This window comes from Pelobates fuscus, chromosome 7, assembly GCF_036172605.1.
Source record: "Pelobates fuscus isolate aPelFus1 chromosome 7, aPelFus1.pri, whole genome shotgun sequence".
Classification (NCBI taxonomy): domain Eukaryota; kingdom Metazoa; phylum Chordata; class Amphibia; order Anura; family Pelobatidae; genus Pelobates; species Pelobates fuscus.
Genome location: NC_086323.1, coordinates 186,536,613 through 186,561,284, shown reverse-complemented (window position 1 = coordinate 186,561,284; position 24,672 = coordinate 186,536,613). Strand labels below are relative to the sequence as shown.

Sequence of the window (24,672 nt, the reverse complement as noted above, 5' to 3'; positions counted from 1 at the left end):
CAAGAGCATCACAGGGAGATGAGATTGTCAGTCCCTTATCCTAGCAGCAGCAAGAATCCCTGACAGTGGAGATATTCGGTCTCACTACCCAGCACCAGGCAGCGTCACAGGGAGAGGAGATTGTTGGTCCCTTATCCCAGCTGCAGCAAGCATCCCTGGGAGTGGAGAAAGTCAGTCTCACTACCCAGCACCAGGCAGCGTTACCGGGAGTTGTTCCTACTCTCAGGGCCGGTGCAAGGATTTTTGCCGCCCTAGGCAAAAGTAAAGTTTGCCTCCCCCCCGTGACATCACAATGCCCCACCCATACGACCTGCCATGTTAACTAACGCTAGTGCTGCAGTGCTGCGGTGCCGCCGTGTTTACATTAAAAGGCCTGCAGGGACAGGCTATAGACACCAGAACCACTACATTAACCTGCAGTGGTTCTGAGGACTATAGTGTTTCTTTAATGTGAGGTAAATTAGAGATTAGTGCCACGAATAATATACTAGATTGCCTACTTACAAGCAGATGAGGATGATGATGGGCTCTAGCTGCAGTCTGGCTCCACTGGTCTGGTGTAGAACAGGATCTCTGGAGGCTGTTTGTAACTGTGGTCACAAAAATCAATGTTCTGGGAGAACGGGAAGCAGCTCCATTTTTTGGGGGCCCTTTACACAGCTCAAGGTCTGGGTACCAGGGTCCACCTTCATGTTCCACCAATGAGTTTGTTCACAGGGGGTGGAGTGTGTAGGGGATGTCCTGATTTGTGTGTAAGGAATGCATTGTGTGAATCTGTGTTTGTATGTGTAAGGGCTGCAAGGTGTGTTTCTGTGTATGTAAGGGATGAAGTGTGTGAGTCTGTAAGGGGTGCTTTGAGTGTGTGTAAGGGGTGCATTGAGTGTGTGTAAGGAATGCATTGTGTTTTTCTGTGTGTGTAAGGGATGCATTGTGTGTAAGGGTTGCATTGCGTGTGTGTGTGTGTGTAATGCATTGTGTGTGTAATGCATTGTGTGTTTTTCTGTGTTCATTGTCTTTGTGTGTAAGGGGTGCATTGTGTGTGATTGTGTGTGTGTGTGATGGGTGTCAATCTCTCCCCCCTCCCTTGTTACTCTCATTCCCCCTCCCTCTCCTGTTCCTCCCCCCTCCCTCCCCTGTCACTCCCCCCTCCCTGTCAATTTCTCTCTCCCCATCAATTCCCCTCCCTGTCAATGTCTTCCCCCCCTCCCTGTCAATTTCTTTCTCCCCCCTCCCTGTTAGTTTCCCCACCCCTGTTAGTTTCTTCCCCCACCTCCCTGTTAGTTTCTTTCCCCCACCTGTTAGTTTATTCCCCTCCTGTTAGTTCCTTCCCCCCGTTAGTTTCTTCCCCCCTGTTAGTTTCTTCCCCCCTCCCTGTTAGTTTCTTCCCCCCCTGTTAGTTTCTCCCCCCCCTGTTAGTTTCTTTCCCCCCTCCCTGTTAGTTTTTTCCCCCTCTCCCTGTTAGTTTCTTTCCCCCCACCTCCCTATTAGTTTATTTCCCTCCACCTCCCTGTTAGTTTCTTTCCCCCCACCTCCCTATTAGCTTCGTTCCCTCCACCTTCCTGTTAGTTTCTTTCCCCCCACCTCCCTGTTAGTTTCTTTCTCCCACTTCCCTGTTAGTTTCTTTCTCCCCCCTCCCCCTGTCAGTTTCTTTCTTCCCCCTCCCTCCCTCCCTCCCTGTTTCTTTCTTCCCCCTCCCTCCCTCCCTCCCTCCCTGTTTCTTTCTTCCCCCTCCCTCCCTGACTCCCTGTTTCTTTCTTTCCCCTCCCTCCCTGTTTCTTTCTTCCCTCTCCCTCCCTCCCTCCCTCCCTCCCTGTTTCCTTCTTTCCCCTCCCTCCCTCCCTGTTTCTTTCTTCCCCCCCCCCTCCCCTACCTATGTTGTAGTGTGGCCGAGCTCTGTATGGTCCGCGGGTACATGCAGGGCTCGGCCACACTACAGTGAGGGAGTGACAGGAGGGAGCGCTGAGCGCTTACATCCTGTCAGCCCCTCTCCTCTGGCTGCGCCCGGGCGGTGCGCCCTCATGGACGCACCAGCCCGGGCAAAGCTGCAGCCGCCTGAGGCTCTCTGCAGAGCGCTCTGGCGGCTGCAGCATGAGGGGGGCCGGCGCTCCTAGCGGCGCCCTTTCCCAAGGGGCGCCCTAGGCATCTGCCTAGTCCGCCTTACAGGTAGTGCGGGCCCTGCCTACTCTCCAGCGGCCGAGTATGTTATTAGGAGAAGAGACCGTCGGTCTCTCCCCCCAGTGGCAGTGTAAAGTACAGGGAACAGAAGGTGTCGTCCCTCCTCCCCCACGTCAGGGTGAGTTACAGGGAGTGGAGCTGGTCGGTCTCACTCCCCAGCGGCAGTGTGCAACTCAGGGAGTGGAGACAGCAAGTCTCCCTCCCCAGCTGCAGACAGAAATACCAGAAGGGGTGACAGCTGGTCCCTCACCCCAACTACAGAAGGACAGCCCTCCTGAACCCAATGGCGCAGATGGGACCACGGTCTCTGCACCAGACCTACAGGGAGGCTAGATGGCCAGTCCAGATCCTTAACCAACCTCACAGGAATGCCAGGATGAGGAGGTAGGCGATTCCTCCTCTCACAGCAGAGCCTCAACCAGGTCCTGGGGTAGTATTCACTGACCCCATTTAAGCAGAAGAGCTGGCATCAGGGCAGAGTGCCACTGGCCTCTGCCCTACCTGCCCCCTTGTTACAGGGCTGGACTATGTACCAGTCCACCCAGCGGAAGAGCTGGCATCTGGGCAGAGAGCAGCTGGCCTCAACCCTCCTCTTTCCCTTTGTCCTGGCCTAAATACCCGCAGGCCACCCCAGGAGAAGCACTGGCAACAGGGCAGAGCGCAGTTTGCCTCTGCCCTCCCCTTGACCACAACTGCAAACCGGAAAGAAACGGAGAGACCAGGAGTACCAGACACCCCCTCTGCAGCATTGGACAGACAGAAAAAAGCTGGACACTCGAGAGCTACAGGTAAAGTGGGTGGGTTGTTGACTAACTCAGGTACCGACCGATAGGAGGTCAGGTACCTGGTTAGTCTCCCCTTGGGAGGGAAGATAAGTGACAAAAGTAGCCTTGTCACTCGCTCTTGGAGGGTCCTGTTTGTCAGTCTACTGCCCACAGACTATGGGCCCTGCAGGGAAACCTGTGTAAGAAATTGATATGCCAAACTGCAATATTGTATATAACTTTCTGTGTATGTGACTGGTTTCACAAGTTGGGGTTTATCCTTGATAACAGTGTGATAAGGATCAAAGCTTTCAATTGCATTGTACAACATCCCCCCCCCCCCCCCCCCCCATATTCCATGTATGTTATCAGGAGATCAGAGAATTAACATCTAGGTGTAACCATGGAATTGTGTGTGTTTTCCCAAGCTTTCTAACCTACCCAGGAACCAACCCTAACTGGTGACTTCGAACATTACAGTATAGCTGGAGGGAAGAGATCAAAGGGAAAGACTTGTGTAAAGAAGGAACTCTCTGGAGAAAGAGGGTGGGATAAACCACTTTTGGGAGGGAAAAGGAATTCTGGGACTTGTAGTTTATTACTCCAAGAATCAGGCTTTAAAAGGACAACATCCAAGGAAGGCTCTTTCTCTTTGTCTCTTTGGAGAGGACAGCACAGCAAGCAGGGCCATGGTGAACTGATAGTCTGTCCCAGATTACCCAAGATGAAGGCGCCAGGGGAAGACCTCCATTGAAATGTTTAAGTATTGCCCTTTTATTATGTATCTTTTGGTTTTGGACTGACTATGGTTATAATGTGTAATGTGTATATCCTTTTTAAAATCTAACAGTATCCTTAAATTAATATTAACAATACATTTTATTATACACTTGTGTTTGTGTCTTATTTGTCACACATTCCCTAAAAGAATATCCTTGTAAGAGGGTCATAATTTCTTACACCTGTAAAAGACTACTAAACTTGACCGACCATTAGAACTGATTTCTTGGTACTGTTTTGGGCATAGGACCATGTGCAGTCAGTCAAAATTATGACTTCCAGGAAATTCCTGAACCCCTGAACTGATCTGGGTGATTTTTGGATATGTTGGTCACCCAGATCAGGGCTATCAGGGGACTGCCTTTTAGGGACGATGAGACCCCAACCAAGCTGCGGCAGTTTGTGGGGTTTACGGTGGTTATGGTATCTGGTGCAGTGCTTTTGGTACTCAAGGATTAGTAGGAAGCAGCGATTCACGGAGGTACCCGGTCGGGGTGCCAGGTGGTCCATCACAATAGTCAATAGTCGGACCCTGGAGCTTGTTCACCTTGTTTGTGGGAATGTTTCCACCAAACAGTGCCCTTCTAAGTTATGTAGAACTGAACGCAGGCGATTCCAGTGGGAATTTTTTGTGTACTGCATATTTGTATGCGTATTTACTTTTTAACTGGAGAGATCCCTGAGGAAGTTCTACTAGATAGAACGAAACACGTAGGACCAGTGGCGTTTTATTAATAAATATGATTTTATTTTTATACTATAATTCCTCCTTTTTTCTGGTTCCTGGGTTCCTGAGTTCAGTGGCTCTATACTTAACCCTGAAGGTGCTTTGATTATCTCCACTCTGTGAGTGTTTCAAGTAGCGTGTCTGTATGCATGCTTCATATGGTTTTTCACTATGAGCTGTTCATTTTCTTTTAGGTTGAGACAGTGGTTTCCCCTCTTTTTTGTATACATGTGTGTGTGTGTGTTTGTCTGTCAGTGACAGAGTGTATGTATGTCAGTGAGTGTCTGCCTGTGTGTGGGTGTGTGTCAGTGAGTGTCTGTCTGTGTGTGTGTCAGTGAGTGAGTATGTATGTCAGTGAGTGTCTGTGTCTGTGTGCGCCTGTCCGTGAGTGAGTGTATGTATGTCTGTCAGTGAGTGTGTGTGAGTGTCTGTCAGTGAGTGAGTGTGTGACAGTGAGTGAGTGTATGTATGTCAATGAGTGTCTGTGTGTGTGTATGTGTGTCTGTCAGTGAGTGTATGTCTGTCAGTGAGTGAGTGTGTATGTGTGTGTGTGTGTCTCTATCTGTCTGTGAGTAAGTGTATGTATGTCAGTGAGTGTCTGTCTGTCTGTCAGTGAGTGAGTGTATGCATGTCTGTCAGTGAGTGAGTGAGTGTCTGTCAGTGAGTTTGTGTTTGTGTCTGTTATTGAGTGAGGATAAGTTTATCAGTGAGTGAGTGTATGTCTGTCAGTAACTGTGTGTGTGTGTGTGTCAGTGAGTGTGTATGTGTGTGTGTGTGACAGTGAGTGAGTGTATGTATGTCAATGAGTGTCTGTGTGTATGTGTGTCTGTCAGTGAGTGTATGTCTGTCAGTGAGTGTGTGTGTGTGTGTGTGTCAGTGTATGTGTGTCAGTGAGTGAGTGTGTGTGTCAGTGAGTGTATGTGTATCTGTCAGTGAGTGAATGTGTGTGTCTGCCAGTGTGTGTCTGTCAGTGAATGTGTGACATGAGGGGGGCAGCAAAATGGATATTTGCCTAGGGCGGCAGAAATCCTTGCACCGGCCGTGGCTGCCTGCGTTTACAGGAACAAGGTGGCTGCCACCTCTTTGTCATTCATGCGAACAGCGGCCACCCAGATGAACTCTTAGAACGCTGCGGTGGAAGGTGTTACAAACTGTCAATTAGGGTTAACAAGCTCACGGTTGGTCTCTGGTTCGTGCACCTGTTCCAAATATAAAATCCCAAGAACCAAGTCTGTTTACATAAGTTTTTAAAGGGCCCATAGTCTTTTGGCAGGAGGCAGGCAAGCAGGCCCCTTCAAGAACATATGGCAGAAGCATTATGTATTAATATGAAAATACACTAAAAATTTAATTATCATCCATGTTGCTGTAGTAAAACATTTTTGTCATATATATATATATATAATTGTGGTTTTTTTTTTAATTTTACAGCATTCAGGGAACTGTTTCACACTCACATGGTTCAGAAGAGTCAGACTTGCCGAAGGGGACTGTATGGCTTGAAAGGCAGTCCCCTTCATACGGATTGCCAAGGTAGGTTCTATACCACCGCAACTTCTTTTAAGCCCATCTAAATTGTTTAGCTGCCTGGAGTGTCCCTTTAACACCACATGGCTACTTAGTGTAACTGAATCCCCATATATGTTTGCTAACATAGATGAATTTGAGTAGCCTTGTAAAATTTAAAACTGTGTTGGTCTTTATGGCAGCACCACTATTTAGAAATTTATTTTCCATGTGTGTCCCCCATTCTCCCTTTTTTCTGTCACAGTTATGGTACCCAAGTCCACCCCATTGTAAGTATTGAAGCTATTTTAGAATGGTTTGACTTCATCATGGGGTCCTCTGAGTGCTGCTCCCCACCTCCACTACTTCCCAAGGAGAGACAGAATCCTTGATAGAAGCTTCACAGTTCAGGAATAGCTCATTGGCTGAGGGTCTCATCTGAAGCTGATTTCTTTACACCAACAAGCTAAACCTTGTAGCACCCCTGACTACCTCACTATCCAAAATACAGATTGGTATTTATCATGCCCAGTAAATTGCAAACGTATAATTTGTCCACAATCATCTTTTGTTGGTTTATTTTGTTAACCCAGATAACATTTAGAACTTGTGAATATTTTACACTGGATTGAGATTTGGAGTGAACAAAGTTTGAATAACACTGTGAGACTTATTGTGTACCCAGCAATGGATAAATTACACTCATAATGTAGATCTTCTTTTGTTTAGTCCTTGCTATTCAATGTCTGTGAAATCCATCACTGGTCCCTCTATTAACTATTACGGTAATTAAAACAAACAGTTTGAAATTAAAACAAAGACAATATGAAGACTATTCCCAAAATATTTAACTAAAGTGAACTGACCAGGTTGTATGCATGTTTACATCTGATTATTACAATTAGCCCAGTAACACACGAGAAGTAGATGGTTATGCATTTTTATATCTGTGATTAAATCTTCTTTTTTTCAAACTAATTCGGAGAGACTGATGCGTCCGAAACATGATGTCATTATCTGTAACATTCAGTCTGAACTGCATCAGTTTGATTTTTTTCAGGCACACGATCAATAGGGAAAACAACAAAAATAAAGAAATATATAGGAAAGTGTCTTTAGCAAGGAAATCAAAGCATGTATGCGGCCTGGAGCAGGGTTTAAGCTGAGATACTGGCATTCCATGCAACATAGCCGGTGTCGAGCAAATAGTACTATTGTCTATATCTAGTTTTCGATCATCCAGCCACAATTTCAAATACAAAATCTTGCAGTCACAATGTAGCGGGTTAGAGGATAAATTGAACTTTTTGAGGTTCATTAGCTTATCAAATACCCCAGGTGGTATTGTGGTGATTTGGTTTTGTTGCAGGTACAGTTCTTCAGTAGATATTGGAATAACTGGGATTTCGGACAGGTTTTGAAGCCTGCAATCCATTCTTAAAGTATCCACAGTCACATTTGTACATTTACATTTTCCGGGACACAGGTTTCCATTAATGGTTTTCGGAAACAGGATCCAGAGAAGAATCAATACTAGACAAAACAGCATTCTGAAATGAAAATGAATTCAGTTAGATTGGGAATGGAACAATTCATTATGCAGAAAAGTAAATTACCCAATTCACTACTAGATTTCTGAAAATATCATATGTGGGTATATTTGTTTGATTTAAGCAATATTTTCACACATTTTCTCTTTTTCTTTTTTACTTTTACCTACTTACATCACAGATATCACTGACACTAATTTTGATCTTATTTCACAGGTGGTTACATTGTTCTCTCTATTTTTTATTACATATGTTTTCCTTCTTCCTTTTATCACATTGCTTTGTTTCACTTTACCTTCACATTCACATTACTTTCTTGCACACACACTTACTATTACACTAGCACACTGTACTGGACTCAGGATTCCTCATTGATACATATTCCTGCTTAATGATCGCTCAGGTGGCGATTATTTTTTTCTGACCTATTTTCTAATCTTCTCTCTTTGAAGCACAGTCATATATAGTTTGAATTGTCACCCCCCTGAAATGTTTTTAATCCCACTAGCTTTCACATCTAATATATTCCAATTTCTAGCATCTCTGTGGCAATAAATGTGATCTGTAACGGTGTGTCCTGACACTCTACATCGAGAATGTCAAATTTGCAGCCCATGGCCCGCCTGTCGCCCACAATGAATATATTTGTCTGCCCACCTGCCCTAGAGCTGCATTGTGTTGTGGCTGTGATCAGCCGCAAGACAGGGAAGCTCTTTCCTGTCTGATTCTTGCCTTTACTCCCACAGCCACAAGAGAGCAGAGTGTCTGTCTGTCTGCAGAGCAGGCCAGCCACTTCCCCTTTCCTCCTGCTCGCAGTGCCAGATGAGCATCTGGCTAACTTGAGTAGAGAAGAGCAGGGATAGAGCTGGAGGATGGGTGTCTCATCTTGAAGTAGGAGAAGAGGGGCTTGGGGGATTTTCCTGTCTAGTGGGGGCAGTGTGTTAAATTGGGGGCCGGGCAGTGTATTAAATTGGGGCCATTTATTGGGGCGGGGGCTTTTTTAATTTTTTACAACAATGAGCAGCCACAGGCCTTTCAGTAGATAGCTCCCTGATACCGTGGGAATTAGGGAGCTATCTACTTAGCGGCTGTAAGATGCTGCCACAGCACAGATCGGATCAGAATTTAATTCATTTGAATGAAATTTTGAACCGACCTAAAAGAACCGAATGTCGTCCTAACATGAATTAATAAACTGTTCTCATTCTGTTAGGACACAATTCGGTAGTTTTGCCGGCGTTCGGGAATAGTGAAATGAGGCAAGATCATGGAGGAAAGGGTGAGTATTGTGGGAAAATGTATTTGACCCACAGGAGGAGGGTCAGAGCGGGGCAAGTGTAGAAAAAATAAATAAGACAAGGTAGTCCTTACTTTGTATTATGTTTTAAAGAAAACTAGATTAGATAGAAAGAAAAGAACAGATCCTGAGAGAGGGAGAGAAGAGGAAGTGATACGAGAAAGGTAAGTTCGGTATGACAGTGTCACTTTGAAGTGGGGGCAGTGAATTAGATTGGGTGGAGGGGGCAGTGAATTGGATTGGGTGGAGGGGGCAGTGTATAACAGTGGAGGGAGGGTGGCATTTTTGTGTTTTTTGGAAAGTGGGAAAGAAACCTAATTAAAGCTAGAGAATTCTATGTGTAGTTAGTGCTCAAGAAAGAGCTAGGATTTATACTGTTTATATACACTTTCTGGTGTGTTAAAGAAAATATGTTTAAACGTTTGGACTTTTTCCTGTATCCTGTGTTGCAGCTTTCCCTAAAAGACAGTGGTTATTTAAAGATCCTAGACAAACACACTAAAAAGGCACTTTTGTCACATATGGTGGACAATGTGGACAAGCATATTGGCACTGTTCCTGAGTAGAGAACCAAAACAACCTCCATATAGCAGACCAGCTGATGGCTTTGGTAGAGAGATACAGTGCTGCATGAGAACTACTAAGCCATTCTCAGCTGAACAAACCTACAATTCTAAGGGCCTGGATCCTGGAAAACTTGGTAAGACTGTTCAGAGTATGAGGCAGCCCTGCCCTGGCCATTGGGCAAATTGGACAAGTTTCAGAGAAACTGCTATGTTTATACCGAGGGTTAATCCAGCCTCCAGAGCCTCTAGTGGCTGTCTCATTGACAGCTGCTAGAGGAGCTTGTGTGCTTCTCACTGTGAAAATCACAGTGAGAAGACTCCAGCGTCCATAGGAAAGCATTGTAAATGCTTTCCAATGCGACCGGCTGAATGCGCGCGTGGCTCCTGCCGCGCATGCGCATTCAGCCGATGACGTCGCGAGGAAGGAGGAGAGGAGGAGGAAAGCTCCCCGCCCGGTGCTGGAGAAAGGTAAGTGTTTAACCCCTTCCTCTCTCCAGAGCCCAGCGGGAGGGGGTCCCTGAGGGTGGGGGCACCCTCAGGGCACTATAGTGCCAGGAAAACGAGTATGTCCTTTAAAGAAATGGAGGCTAGCCCCTCCAATGCTGAGTGTGAGGAGTGGTTTCAGCAGACTACAGAGAGGTCAAGGATCTCTCTTACCATCCAGCACTCTGTACTGTTGGGAACCCAGGGAGCATGTAGAGAACTTCTCCCAGAAGTGATCAGAGCATTGCCGCGGGTTACCAAGGCAATAATCTCATACTTTTCTGACAGCCCGCATGAACGAGCATCACTAATACCCAAGTGGACCACCAGGGATAATTGTTAAATTTAATATTATTCATTAGTACATTAAAATATGTTTTAGGCCCCTTACCCCACACAGTGCAGCCTCCCCACTGTGCAGCCCCTTACATTCACAGTGCAGCCCATAATCATCCCACAGTTCAGTCCCTTACACTCCCACAGTGTAGCCCCTATTCACCACAGACATAGTATAGCCCCAACCCCACACAGTACAACTCGTAACCCCCACAGATTCTGCCTCTGTACCTCCCACGTTAGTCCCTATCCCCCACATTACAGCTTATATTCCTCTCACACAGTGCAGATCCCATCATCCCCACATCCAGTATAGCTTGTATCCTCCCATACACTAGAGTCCCTAAACAAACACACACATACTACATTCCCTATCCCCTCTACACATACAGTACATCCTTATCCACAAATACACTACAGCCCCACACCACTCTTACACACTGGACTGGGAACAGACCCATTCAGACACAGGCAAGCTGGGTAATGTGAAGCTTTGTTTAAATGTGTTTGATCTGCTAATAATGTTGATAGTGGTAAGAACACTCATTTGTGCTATGTAAATGGGAAAAGTTGTAGAGCACTGCTTGCTTCAGGAAATATGGTAACCTCAGTAGCCATGTCAGTAATACCGAATGTAGAAACAGAACATCTACAGCAGAAATTATTTGCATTCAGGGTGATAAAAGAGAATATCTCACAGCTGAAGTAAATGTTGGGACCCAGTGTGGTACCATCATTTATCGAGTGGGTGTAAGTCCTTTTGAGGGGGTGCTCGACAGAGATTTCCCCAATTTTCTAGAGTTCTGGTCATTAACACTAGTTAGTCCAATGCTTATTATAAAAGGATGACATTATTGAAGAACCTGTGTTTCCATGTTCTCAGTTGGATTTTCAGGATGACCAATTGTGGCAGAAATGCCTCTGCCACATGTTCTTGGAGGGGCCTGCTTGCCAGCCTCCTGCCAAAAGACTATGGACCCTTTAAAAATGTATGTGACTTATGTACTTTGGTACTCCAGAAAGAGAGACCGACCGTTGACCCTAATTCCCTGGAACTGTTTTGGGCATAGGACCATGGGCACGGTCGATCAAAATTATGGGTTATTTTGCAAATGTTTGTCCCCCAGATCGGGGCTATCAGGGGTTGTGACATTTTGGGGGTACTTTTGGGGTATTGTAAAATGGATGGTTTCAGTGCCTGTAGATAATTGAGTTTAGTATAATTCCTGACTCAATTTTCTCCCAGGCACAGTGGAGGTATTATCTTATTTTGTGTGGGAGTGTCCTGGACCTGAGAGCCAATGTAATCATGCATATGTTTTTGCTGTAGTCTACTCTCCGGTCCAGTGTTCCAGAACAATAAGGATGTGGAATTATCTAGAAAAAGAGGAGAAGAAGAGTCTGCGCTAAATAACAAGAAAAGCTGCAACCCTAATTAGGGAATCCCACAAAACCCTAATAAAACAAACTAGAAATGGAAGAAAGGGAGATAAGGGCTGCGCTAAAAGCTAAAATACAGTGGTAAAAAACAATATAAACCAGACCAAATGGTCACAATAAAATGGTAACAGCAAAATAAGTCTCTGGATAAAAATAAATAAAAAGAGTCCTTTGGAGTGGTAAAAGTATAGAGTAAAAAATTTTTAATAAACAAAACGTCTCACTGATATAACTTGGTGGGATATCTGTACAGTCCTCAGGAGTTGATCCGTCCGGGTTGCAAAATAATCCGTATATGTAGAGACAAAATAGGAAACACGACAAACTGCCAATAGTGAAGTATTGCGGATCCAAGGATAAAATTAATAATAGAAAATAGGATAATACACTCACATTTACAGGAGCTTGAACCAGCTCTAGAATTATGGGCGTTTTGCGGTATGATCCCCGCTACAGGATATACTGGGAGAATGCGTCAGTCAATCAAACCTTGGTACTCCAAAATATATAAAAAACAGCGATAGTGCTCTCAATAAGAACAGTATATTTAAATAAATAAAATAAAGTATACTTACAAAGTATAGAGCAGGAAATACTGCTCTATTAATACAATTATCCCCACCTAAGGATTTCTTGACTCAGGATACGAATGATTAAAAATAAAATAGAAATAAAAAGATGCCAGGAATAATAAGTAAATAAAAGTTGTATATAGGGTGTAATAAAGTAGGAGTTGGTCCTATAAAAAAGGTAACCAAAATCACTTTTATTATTAAAATACACAATTTAAAACCATTAACGTGTTTCATCTAAAAGGCTTTATCAAAATGGTAGTACAGCAATATACCTGGCAAGAAACATTACATATAGGAGAATGTAAATGTTAAAATTGGCGCCAAAAAACTGATCAACCAATCAAAAAACACTTAAATTAAAACATTGTTAAAAACTTCTTAAAATAGAATAACAGGGTTACATATTTATAGATTATACTATTACAAACAGATTGATATAAATTAATACCAAAAACGAAGCTTATTTCAGATAATATAAATGTGTTATTAATGTCACATGACCGGACTTAGGATTTATGGGGATTGTAGTTGGTGGGCGCGGCACGTGATCAATGGGTACATGTAACCCCTCCCCGTGAGACGACACGCCGCCGGCATTATTGAGAAGCTAAGCCCCTTGGGGCTTGTAGTAGTGCCAGTTGAATATTAGTAGCGAGCCGCTCCCACTTGAAGGGAACTAAAAGCTGGATGGCTGTAATGGCCAAACTACTTGACGGCGAAAATTGCCGTCGGAGTTAATACATAGTGAGGAAAAGTTAACTCTAATTATTACCACATTAAGGGAGCAGCAGCAATAATTAAAGAATAAACACATTTATATTATAAATTGCATAATATATTGGACAGTGTAAATAATAAATGCATAGAAAGCAGAATCATATGGTTATGTACAATACAAAATAAGTAAAATATTTAAATATAGAATTAAAATGAAATGAATGACCCTAAAATGTTAAAATGTATGGGTATAAAATAATGTACTCTACCCTGGAGAGGGGGAGATATAAAAAACGTTCTAGGAAGAACTGAAATGGAATGGGTCTACAAGCTACAGACCCTTTCACCCTATGGTCTAAATGCAGACTTTGATCTGTACAATTTTCTATGAAATTGCATACTTTTAATATTCTTAATGTCACTGGTTATAAAATGTTTTAGTTTCATTTTAATTCTATATTTAAATATTTTACTTATTTTGTATTGTACATAACTATATGATTCTGCTTTCTATGCATTTATTATTTACACTGTCCAATATATTATGCAATTTATAATATAAATGTGTTTATTCTTTAATTATTGCTGCTGCTCCCTTAATGTGGTAATAATTAGAGTTAACTTTTCCTCACTATGTATTAACTCCGACGGCAATTTTCGCCGTCAAGTAGTTTGGCCATTACAGCCATCCATCTTTTAGTTCCCTTCAAGTGGGAGCGGCTCGCTACTAATATTCAACTGGCACTACTACAAGCCCCAAGGGGCTTAGCTTCTCAATAATGCCGGCGGCGTGTCGTCTCACGGGGAGGGGTTACATGTACCCATTGATCACGTGCCGCGCCCACCAACTACAATCCCTATAAATCCTAAGTCCGGTCATGTGACATTAATAACACATTTATATTATCTGAAATAAGCTTCGTTTTTGGTATTAATTTATATCAATCTGTTTGTAATAGTATAATCTATAAATATGTAACCCTGTTATTCTATTTTAAGAAGTTTTTAACAATGTTTTAATTTAAGTGTTTTTTGATTGGTTGATCAGTTTTTTGGCGCCAATTTTAACATTTACATTCTCCTATATATAATGTTTCTTGCCAGGTATATTGCTGTACTACCATTTTGATAAAGCCTTTTAGGTGAAACGCGTTAATGGTTTTAAATTGTGTATTTTAATAATAAAAGTGATTTTGGTTACCTTTATTATAGGACCAACTCCTACTTTATTACACCCTATATACAACTTTTATTTACTTATTATTCCTGGCATCTTTTTATTTCTATTTTATTTTTAATCATTCGTATCCTGAGTCAAGAAATCCTTAGGTGGGGCGATCATTCCACCAGCGCTGTATTAATAGAGCAGTATTTCCTGCTCTATACTTGTAAGTATATTTGATTTTATTTATTTAAATATACTTTTCTTATTGAGAGCACTATCGCTGTTTTTTATATATTTTGGAGTACCAAGGTTGGATTGGCGGACGCATTCTCCCAGTATATCCTGTAGCGGGGATCATACCGCTAAACGCCCATAATTCTAGAGCTGGTTCAAGCTCCTGTAAATGTGAGTGTATTATCCTATTTTCTATTATTCATTTTATCCTTGGATCCGCAATACTTCACTATTGGCAGTTTGTCATGTTTCCTATTTTGTCTCCACATATACGGATTATTTTGCAACCCGGACGGATCAACTCCTGAGGACTGTACAGATATCCCACCAAGTTATATCAGTGAGACATTTTATTTATTGAAAATGTTTTACTCTAAACTTTCACCACTCCAAAGGATTCTTTATTTATTTTTATCCAGAGACTTATTTTGCTGTTACCATTTTATTTTGACCATTTGGGCTGGTTTATATTGTTTTTTTACCACTGTGGAATTATCTGCCTGAAGAAGTGGTTTTATCAGAGTCCATACAGATGTTCAAACAGCAACTAGATGCGTACTTGCAAAAACAGAATAGTCAAGGATATAATTTTTCAATGTAGGGTAACAGCTTCTCAATCCAAGGATAAATCTGACTGCCATTCTGGGGTCAAGAAGGACATTTTTCATGTTTGAATGTGGGTAGTAGACATCAGGGGCGTGCTTGACTTCCGGCGTTGACGGACGCATAGAGTGAGTGCTCCGTTTGTAGAGCCGAGTGAAGCAAGAAAAGTATCGCTAAGATAATGCTAGAGTCCTCTAGCTGATAATCCCTAGCTACTCTAACCGCTCATTGTCTAATGCCGGCTATTCACCGCTATTCACCGCTATTCACAGCTACTTAACGTTTACCGTTTACTTCTAAGCACAAGCATCGCCTGTCGGAGCGTGGAGCTGAGGAGATCTGCTGCAAGACTGGAGGCTGGAGCCTCATGGTTCAGGTCCCATGAAATTTATGTAGCATATGCAGCACTTGCTGCATTTCTGCTACATTGTTGCAGCATTCATAACATTTGGAAAAACATGTAACAAAAACCGGATATGTCTCCAGCTAAGCAAACAAAACTGACTGATACAACCAGTTATAGTAAAAGGCAACACCAAAAACAATCTCAAGACGATACCCAGGAAGACTCTCAGTCCAGAACACAGTCTCCAAACCCAGAGAGTCAGTCGGAGGGTCAGACGGAGGGTTTGATAAACCCAAGCCAGATACAAAGTAGTCTGGAGGACGGGCGAGTGACTAAAAGCGAATCTTACAGGAGCTGAGGGTTACTATCCGAGAAGACTTTACCAGCCTCACATCAACGCTACATCGAGAATTGGCAGAAATAGGTGATCGCACTGACCGCTTAGAGAGGGGGACGGAAGAGTTACGTGCTGAACACAATAAGGTGATAGATAAACTTAACAAGCTGGAGGAAGAGAATGCCAAACTGTGGCATAAACTAACAGAAGTGGAAGACAGATCCCGCCAAAATAACATAAGGTTTCGTGGGGTACCGGAGTCTGTTAAAGGAGATCAAATTCAGACTTACATTATAAACATGTGTTTGGCTCTAGCACCCTCATTAAATGACAACATGTGGGAACTGGACAGGGCACACCGGTTGCCGAGACCGAATCGCCTCACAGCAGAAACCCCAAGGGATATAATTGTGTGAAGCAAAAAATATATAGTATATATATATAAAGTGGATAGCGCACTGAAAACCCAAGAAAATATATCAGGGTATTTAACACAATATGAAAGATATACAATACATATACCCATAAAGCAGATCTTTGTCTTGATGTCTCTGAAAAGAGTAAAGCTTACATAGGGCAATATTGTACTGATAGGTATCCAGGTATCATATGTATATGTTTAAATGGTAGAAAATCCTACTCACATTTAAATGAGCCTGTATTCAAACTGGCTCAGGTATATAGACTTGAGTAGGATATGTGGGTCAAATCCTTTAGTGGGTATGTTCCTCCCCAGTATGATAGAAATCAGAGAATAATGTTAGGAAAAAGTATTCAACATTTATTTTAAACTGAATAATAAAATCTTACATTTAAGAAGTACAGATTCAACACAACGCGTTTCGGCTAAATGCCTTCATCAGGTGCATAAAAGACATATCCCCCTTGCCCCTTCTTTTAAAGCCCACTTTCGCGGTAAAAATCAGTTAAGCCCCGCCCACATTCACTCCGTCGCGTCACTTCCGGTCATACGAACTTCCGGTTTCGGCTGTTCCGTCCTTATTATCCTTCCCTCCTTCTGGTATCCCAGGAAGTGTCCCACTTGATGAAAAAAGGTTCCCTCTTCATGTTTACTCATTTAGTCAATGCTCTGCAATTATAATACCGGAAGTGCTCCGGTGGCCATTTTTAAAGTGGTATACACATATAATGTGTATTGGCAAGGGAGACAGAGAAAGAGCTTTACATTTTTTAAACTTAAGTTAAACAAGCTTAGTGAACTAGAGAAAGCAAATAAATGAAACCCCACTAAAATACTAACTAAGCAAATAGCAAGTACTAAACAAACATTGCAAGAGCTGTCCATAAATATAATGGAGAGACAAATGAGAAAACTTAAACAGACCCACTATTTACATGGGCAATAAGGCGGGTAAATTATTAGTGAGTAAACTAAAGACACAATAAACAATAAAAAAAATACCATTCTTGTTAGATTCAAATGGTACAAAATTTTATAATCCGGGAGGGGGGCGGGGCCGGGCCGCCGGGCCGACTGGACGCCATCCACATGGGCTCCGGGGCCAAAGGAACAAAAGGGCACGAAAATAGCCCCAGAACACGCCCAAAATATACCCCAGATGTCCGCACATTACGTACCGCAAGACAGGCAAGCAGGGAAGACCGGGTCCGGCCTCCGTGTGGCCGAGAGTCGGAACGACAGCGGCCATCACACGCAGCATGGAGCCGCGGAGACACCGCGCGGTATGGAGATGCCCTCGGCCCGGGGCACGGCCCCGCCTCCCCCCTCCTGGCCGGCGGGGGTTATCCCGGTCCCATGGCGGGGGCACGGGCCACAGCGGGAACCCCGTGTGAGTCGGATGCCGACCGCCTACACTGGCGAAGGCCGTGTGACGGATCCCACGGATGGACCCCTCCAGGCGGCTGACTGGACGGCGCGGAGCCGGCCCTTATCCCAGGATTTGGTGGTGGTCCAGGGAAGGATGCCCCCAACTTTGCGAGCCCTGTGTCGCCGGGGCGAGCTGGACCCCCGGCGGACCAGTGGTCGGGGAGGCGAGCACCGGCGACAAGCATGAGACCGGAGAAGGGTGAGGCACCATGGGGCTGGAGCTCTGATGGGGAACTGTGGGAGTTGGGGAGGTGCAGGGGACATGGGGCCGAGGACTTTTCAGGGGTGGGAGTCTGCCGGACTACCGACATCCCTGAGTGCCCACAGCACCGCAGTGTCCCCGGTTGCACGGCCGGAGCAGGCCTGGAGGGGAAAAGAGGGGGACAGACGCACCGGGGGTGCTAGAGAGACCTTGCAATGACCGACCAACTGGACAAAAAGGGGCACACCTGGCATTGGCATACTAGAGGCCACAGTAGAGGGCAGCCCGCACAGCTACAACCTACCTTGCCAGGCTCTGCTCTGCCACCTCTAACGGAGAGGCTCAATTAATGCCGCTATACAGCTCCACTTCGCCTGAGCACTGTCCCACGCAAAGGATAAATTAAAGCAACGAAGGACAGATAAGGCTGCTGGGACTGTTTCATGATACTCCGTTTGTGAACTCGTTCTTTCTGCAATTATAGCTTTTAGTTTTTACTTGCTTTGATTATTTGATACGTGCTGGTCGTTATTAAGTTAGCTTAAAATGCTACAGGAATTCATAGCATATGCTATTATACCCATAGGGGTCAATGATTGACGCTGTTTATAGCTGCGTATATAGTTGCTGCCAGCTACATGACAAGATGTGAAATAGCCTCTTATTACCTACATGACAACCATATACCTTTATTGTATATAATGCCGGGCTAATACAATGCGTTCCACATGGGGCCAAACTTGCCACTTCTCGTAAATGTGGGAGTCCTTTTGCAATATATATATATATATATATATATAGTTTGTTTGCTTACCTATGCTTATCCCTCTGAAAATCCTGCTAGTTAACAAGTACATTTCCAGGCACTGTTTGAAGTTAAATAACGGTTGACTCTTATTTCTGAAATGTCCATGCTGATAATAGTACACTGTATCCAGTGTACAATGCCCTAATGGGTTACATATCGGCACGGTAGACGTACTGAATTAATACAGCACAATAACTGCGTTATACGTTCCAACGTCTCAGCACTTCCGCATCCTGCCTAACCCAAAGCACTGACACAAGCCAGCGGTCACGACACTCTTGCATACAGCCTGCAGACACGGACCACAGGCATACACCTACTGACATGGGATACTGGCTCGAACGACTAACATAAAGCACCCACATAATCAACACACACGCAGCACAACACTTACTTAGGGTTAGACATGAGTATGGCTCAGATGACTACACGGCCTGCATAATGCGTTAATATACCCGGTGAATATGCCCTTGATAACATTAACTAAAATTTAGAACACGCAAAGTATATGTCCACTTAATTTACTTAAATACACGTTTATTTAACCAAGTATAAGACGCCCCATGCGGTAAACGCCATTGCACGCATAGCTGGACACAGGTATGGCTCGGACGACTAAACGGCCAGCAAAATGCGATAAAATGCCGATTGATGTGGTATCCCATGCAAACGGAAAATCTCCCTAGCTGTACGGGGTTGATACTCTGGATTGAAGCACTTAGGTTCTCCTATCCCTAATAGCCAAATTTCGCTAATCAATGCATATTCAGTTTTCTGTATTATTTGTTTGCTCTGACTTGTTTGCCTCTGCGCAGGCACCCATATGTTACTTTCACTGATTCATAAAATGCCTGCCCAAGCTCTATGGCGACTCTAATAAACATATTTAAAACAAAATTTTATAATCCGCAAGAGGTAGTAGATGAGTTGGCTTCCTTTTATTATAAATTATATAACTTAAAATTGGACATAAAGTTGCATCAGCCATCAAAAGAGGAAATATCCACCTTTCTTAATGAGATTAATCTGCCTAGATTATCCGACCAACAAATGAATGCTCTTTTTGAACAGTTTTCCGAAGATGAAGTAAGGAAGGCGATATACACACACTTTCTAAAAATAAAGCTCCGGGCCCAGATGGGTTTCCAAACAACTTTTACTTAACTTTTGAAACTCAACTCACACCATATCTTACAAACTTATTTAATCATTTTAAGATTTCTGGGTCTTTACCAGAAGAAATGCTTCTGGCACACATAATTACTTTGCCCAAACCAGGCAAAACCCCTAATGAGAGTACTAATTTAACACCTATATCCTTATTGAACACAGACATTAAAATATATGCAAAGATTTTAGCTATGCGAATAAAACCTATGCTATTTGATCTCACCGGAGCAATCAGGGTTTGTCCCATCGAGACAACCAGGAGACAATACTCGCCATTTTCTAAACTTAATCACTTGGGGACAAACTAACAACCAAAGGGGCATATTATTAGCCCTTGACGCTGAGAAAGCGTTGGATCGACTAAATTGGTCCTATATGCAAGAAGTATTGATAAGAATGGGGTTTCCTACAGCCTTTTTGAGTAACTTAATGGCCCTTTACTTTAACCCTATGGCCAAAATATATAATTCTGGTTTTCTGTCCAGATCATTTCAAATAATAAATGGATCCAGGCAAGGCTGCCCACTATCACCATTGATTTTTGTCCTGTGTATGGAGCCCCTAATAAGATATATTAAAGCCCAGGAAGCTATTAAAGGTGTAACTATGCCAATAGGGGAACAAAAAAATTGCTTTATTTGCGGATGATGTTTTTTTTTTGCCTTTTGAATCAACAGCAAAAAACAGGTGTGAGGAAGGCTGAACTTGATGGACGCAAGTCTCTTTTCAGCTATCTAACTATGTAACTATGTAACTATGTAACTATGTCCCTCCTGTCCTGACCTTATTCTTTTCAGACCCAGAATCATCAATTCCACAGCTACTGACCACGCTTGAAAGATTAGGTCAAATATCATACTACAAAAATAACTCTAAAAAATCACAGGCATTGGTTATAGGACTTCCAACAGACATCACACGGCGATTAAAAGCGATATACCCGTTTGACTGGCATAAAACATCCATCTCTTATTTAGGTATCAAACTCCCCACAACACATAAGTTGATAATAAAAGAAAATCACCTACCAGTAATACATAAACTGGACCATCAACTTAAAACATGGGAGAATAAAGAAATATCTTGTTTAGGCCGTATACAAACAATAAAAATGATGATTTTGCCACATATTCTTTATCTTTTTCGCACACTGCCAATTACTATTCCAAATACTATACTTCGGAAGTTCCAGTTATTGATTAATGCACATATATGGAAAGGGAAACCACCAAGAATTGCGCAAGACCAACTTTGGCTTCCATTTGTTAAAGGTGGTTTAGGTGTCCCAAATGTTAAAATTTATTATAAGGTTACTATACTTGCCCAAGGTCTCTCAACTCTAGAAAGGGCTTCTTTTCCGCTATGGCTATCACTAGAAAGCTCTCAGTTCCCACAATGTTCACTAACTTCCACTCTATGGTCGGGGATTAAAGTATGTAATAAGGCAACAGACTTGCTCCCACCTACAAAAACTCTTTTGCATATATGGAGAGAGTCCATTTCTAAACTCTCATTAGGACAAGACTTGTTATTTGTAGCACCCTTGCAGACTCTGTCTGCTTTTACTTCAGTCTTGCAGCTGGATTACTGGATACAGCTAGGGGTATGCCATATACGGTCACTATATAATGATTCAGGCATTAAATAATTTCCTGATTTGGTTAAAGAATACTCTCTACCACCTAGGGAAATATTCACATACCTACGAAGTCCAGTTGCATTATATTTAAGAAGAAAGGGAAAAAGGAGAAAAGGAAAACAATACAGTAAGATGTTGTTATTACTACTGTATATGGGCTGTGTTAAATGTTATGCATGTTTCCCACTCTCCTCCTGTTTTTTATTTCTGTATCCCAGTTTGATGCTTCATGGTCATATTTATAATGACCGATGTTATCAACACAAAATCTAAATAAAAACAAGACATTTTTAAAAAAAAGAAGGAATGTTTTTCCTAGCTTGTTGCAAAATTGGAAGTGCTTCAAACTGGGTTTTTTTGCCTTCTTTTGGATCAACAGCAAAAAACAAATGTGAGGAAGGCTGAACTTGATGGACGCAAGTCTCTTTTCAGCTATGTAACTATGTATGTAACCGATAACCCCTTGCATGGGGACCTGTATATAAGGCCAGTGGTGGCTGCCATTAAACAAGTTCTACTTCACCCTCAACACAGAGCCTCATCTTGTGCTTGTAGGGAACAGCTATATCACAAGCTCTTGTAAGAGCTATCCTGCTATATTCTGAAGGAGGAGAGGTCTACCCAATTGAAGCTGGATCTCTGACTTGAATCCAGGGTGGATGGAGGATGGCGAGACCTCAGCTAAGCTGTGGCGATTAAGGGTCTACAGTGCTGATGGTGTCTGGTGGAGTGCTTGCAAGTACTCTGTGAGCCCTAGGAAGCAGTGATTGGCGGAGGCACTCAGTCGGGGTGCCAGGTGGTCCGTCACACCAATATTGTATGGGAGCAGCGAAACATAAAACTTACTGCTCTTTGCTGGTGTTAGTAGGGGATCAGGACCCGTGCAAGAACTTTTGGCTACACAGACGAAGTTGTATTTTGACACCCCTTCCCCAAAAATATGATTCTTTACCTGTTTCGTAATCCCTGTTTTGAATTTCTTACCTCCTTTAGTGTTTCATATCCCCTCTTGAATGTCTTAACCCTCTGTGTGTGTTAAACCAACTTTATTGTATGATATACCCTCATTGTGTCACTGTGCTTTAGTGTGGAGGATAGGTGCAGAATTGCGTGATATAGGGGCTTTATTGTTCATAAAGCCCCAACAAATTCTGTAGGGCTTTAGTGGGAGGAGGATAGGGGTTTTAGAGTGGGGTGAATAGGGGCAGTATTATGGGGGATTGGAGCTTTATTGCGATTGGGACTGGGGCCAAATTGTGGGGGATTTAGTACCTCCACCAAGTCTGCTTCCTGTTGGTTATCAGGGACCCTGGAGCACTTCATACCAGTTGCCGATGCTTATCTGGGATCACTGAGGGCCCTATTCACCATGGACTCTAACTAGTGTATATAGTAGGACCAATATTAATTATTTAGATTTAGAAATATACATAGAAAATGATGAGATTAAAACAAAAAAAATTTTAAAAAAAGTTGATGCCAACAATTATGTTCTGTATAATAGTGGCCATTATACTCCTTGGCTTAACAATATCCCTAAGGGCCAACTGCAAAGAATTAGGAGAAATTGTACAGATAAGGATAAATTTGAAGAACAAGCCAAGACAATTTTAAATAGATTTAAAGAAAAAAAGTATCCACAACAAATTTTGAAAAAAGCATATAATGAAATAGCGAACTTAGAACCCAATCAGTTACTGAGTAATCAAAAAGAAGTAGGAAATGTAAATAAAGAAAGAGAAATAATATTACCCCTGGTTTTTGATTTTAATCAAGAGTGTAATAAAATTAAATCAATAGTAAATAAACATTGGCACATTTTAAAGAAAGATAATGAACTCAGTAAAATTATTCCAGAGAAACCGTTTATTACGTTTAGAGGAGCACCAAATTTTAAACGAATTCTTACTTTTAATCATCCTAAAAAGGAAATGCCCAAAACGTTTTTAGAGAATAAAAAAGGGTTTTATTCTTGTAATAAATGTGTAGGATGTAGGTGCAGTAAAAATGCCACCCTAAAAGGGGTCAGTAAATTAAAAAATAATAAGGAAGATGCTGAGTTCTATATTAAAGATTTTATCACGTGTTTTAGCAAAAACGTAATTTATTTATTAATATGCCCCTGCGGATTACAGTACGTGGGGCGGACAATTCGCCCACTACATAAAAGAATATATAAGCATGTAAACAATATAGTTAAGGGCTATGATAACCATAGTGTTTCGGCACATTTTAAAAAATACCATAACAAAAACCCTAAGGGTCTGGCATTTCTAGGAATAGAGCTAGTAAAAAAACCATGGAGAGGGGCTAATCATATTATTGATATAGGTAAAAAAGAAATGCAATGGGTCCATAGGTTAAAAACGTTAGAACCTAGAGGTCTTAACATAGAATTTGATTTATTTAATTTTTTTAATTAATTTAGATATATGATATATGTATTAAGATAATTTTTTGTTTTAATATATTGTCTTCTTGTTTCTTCCCATATTTTAGAGATTTTTTAGATATGTATATTTATTTATATATTTTTAAAAATACATTCAGAATGAGTTGTTTAGGTGATATGCTATTATATATTTTTTATGTCTCTTTAAATTTTTTTATGTCTCTTTAAATGTGTCTCTCCAAATCTGTCTTTGCAAATATATTTCTTAGAAAGGATGTGTTTGATAACATATATAATTTCCTCTTTTGATGTATCTATATAGATTTAAAAAGTTATAATTAAATTTGTTTTAAAGATGGTTGTATAATAAAGTGTTATTTTATGTGATTATGTATATATATTCAATTGATACCAGCAATAATGCAGTGAACTTTAAGGTAATGGTAACAGCCAGCCACCTGAATCTACCCATTAAGATGGGTATATAAGCACGCATAGGATATGGACGGACAGATCTGATGAAGCCGTGAATACGGCGAAACGCGTCATCACGTACATTACGCACCTTACGTCACGCATTTGAGGAAGTCCCTCCTCCCGGAAGTGTTTCTCCGATACAGACCACGGCGGCAAACAGACTAAGGGGACATTCGACATCCCGAAGCTGTATACTACCGAACGTTTGATGTGTTTAATTGGAGGTGGAGGAAGGTGACAAATCTGTGCTGTGCTGGGCAATAAATATTTTGCAGTACTTTCGTCTGTGGAGTCCTATATTTGAAGAAGCTGTCAAAGCTAGAGCAGGCTTATTCTGCTCTACGTTTGTGAGTGCACTTTTTTGGCATTTATATTTACATACTATTTATACGGTTTTACACTATTGTTTTTTTTTGTCTCTCTTTCCTTTTATGCATATTTATTCGAGAGGACATATGTATGTATAATATTTTATTAATATTACACATTTAAGTGCACTTTATACTACTTTTTGCACTTTTTTATAATATTTTG

The 24,672-nt window shown here is 42.1% G+C and overlaps 1 protein-coding gene across 1 annotated transcript in view; it reads right to left on the bottom strand.

Annotated features, from left to right (window-relative positions):
- Positions 1 to 6,475: 6,475 nt before the first annotated feature.
- LOC134568894 (platelet glycoprotein IX-like) overlaps positions 6,476 to 24,672 on the bottom strand; it is a 42,460-nt gene continuing 24,263 nt past the window's right edge. The window contains exon 2 of the mRNA XM_063427595.1: positions 6,476 to 7,502. Coding sequence (XP_063283665.1) covers positions 6,884 to 7,501 — 618 coding nt within the window. The 5' untranslated portion in view covers position 7,502 and the 3' untranslated portion in view covers positions 6,476 to 6,883. The remainder of the gene's footprint in view (positions 7,503 to 24,672) is intronic.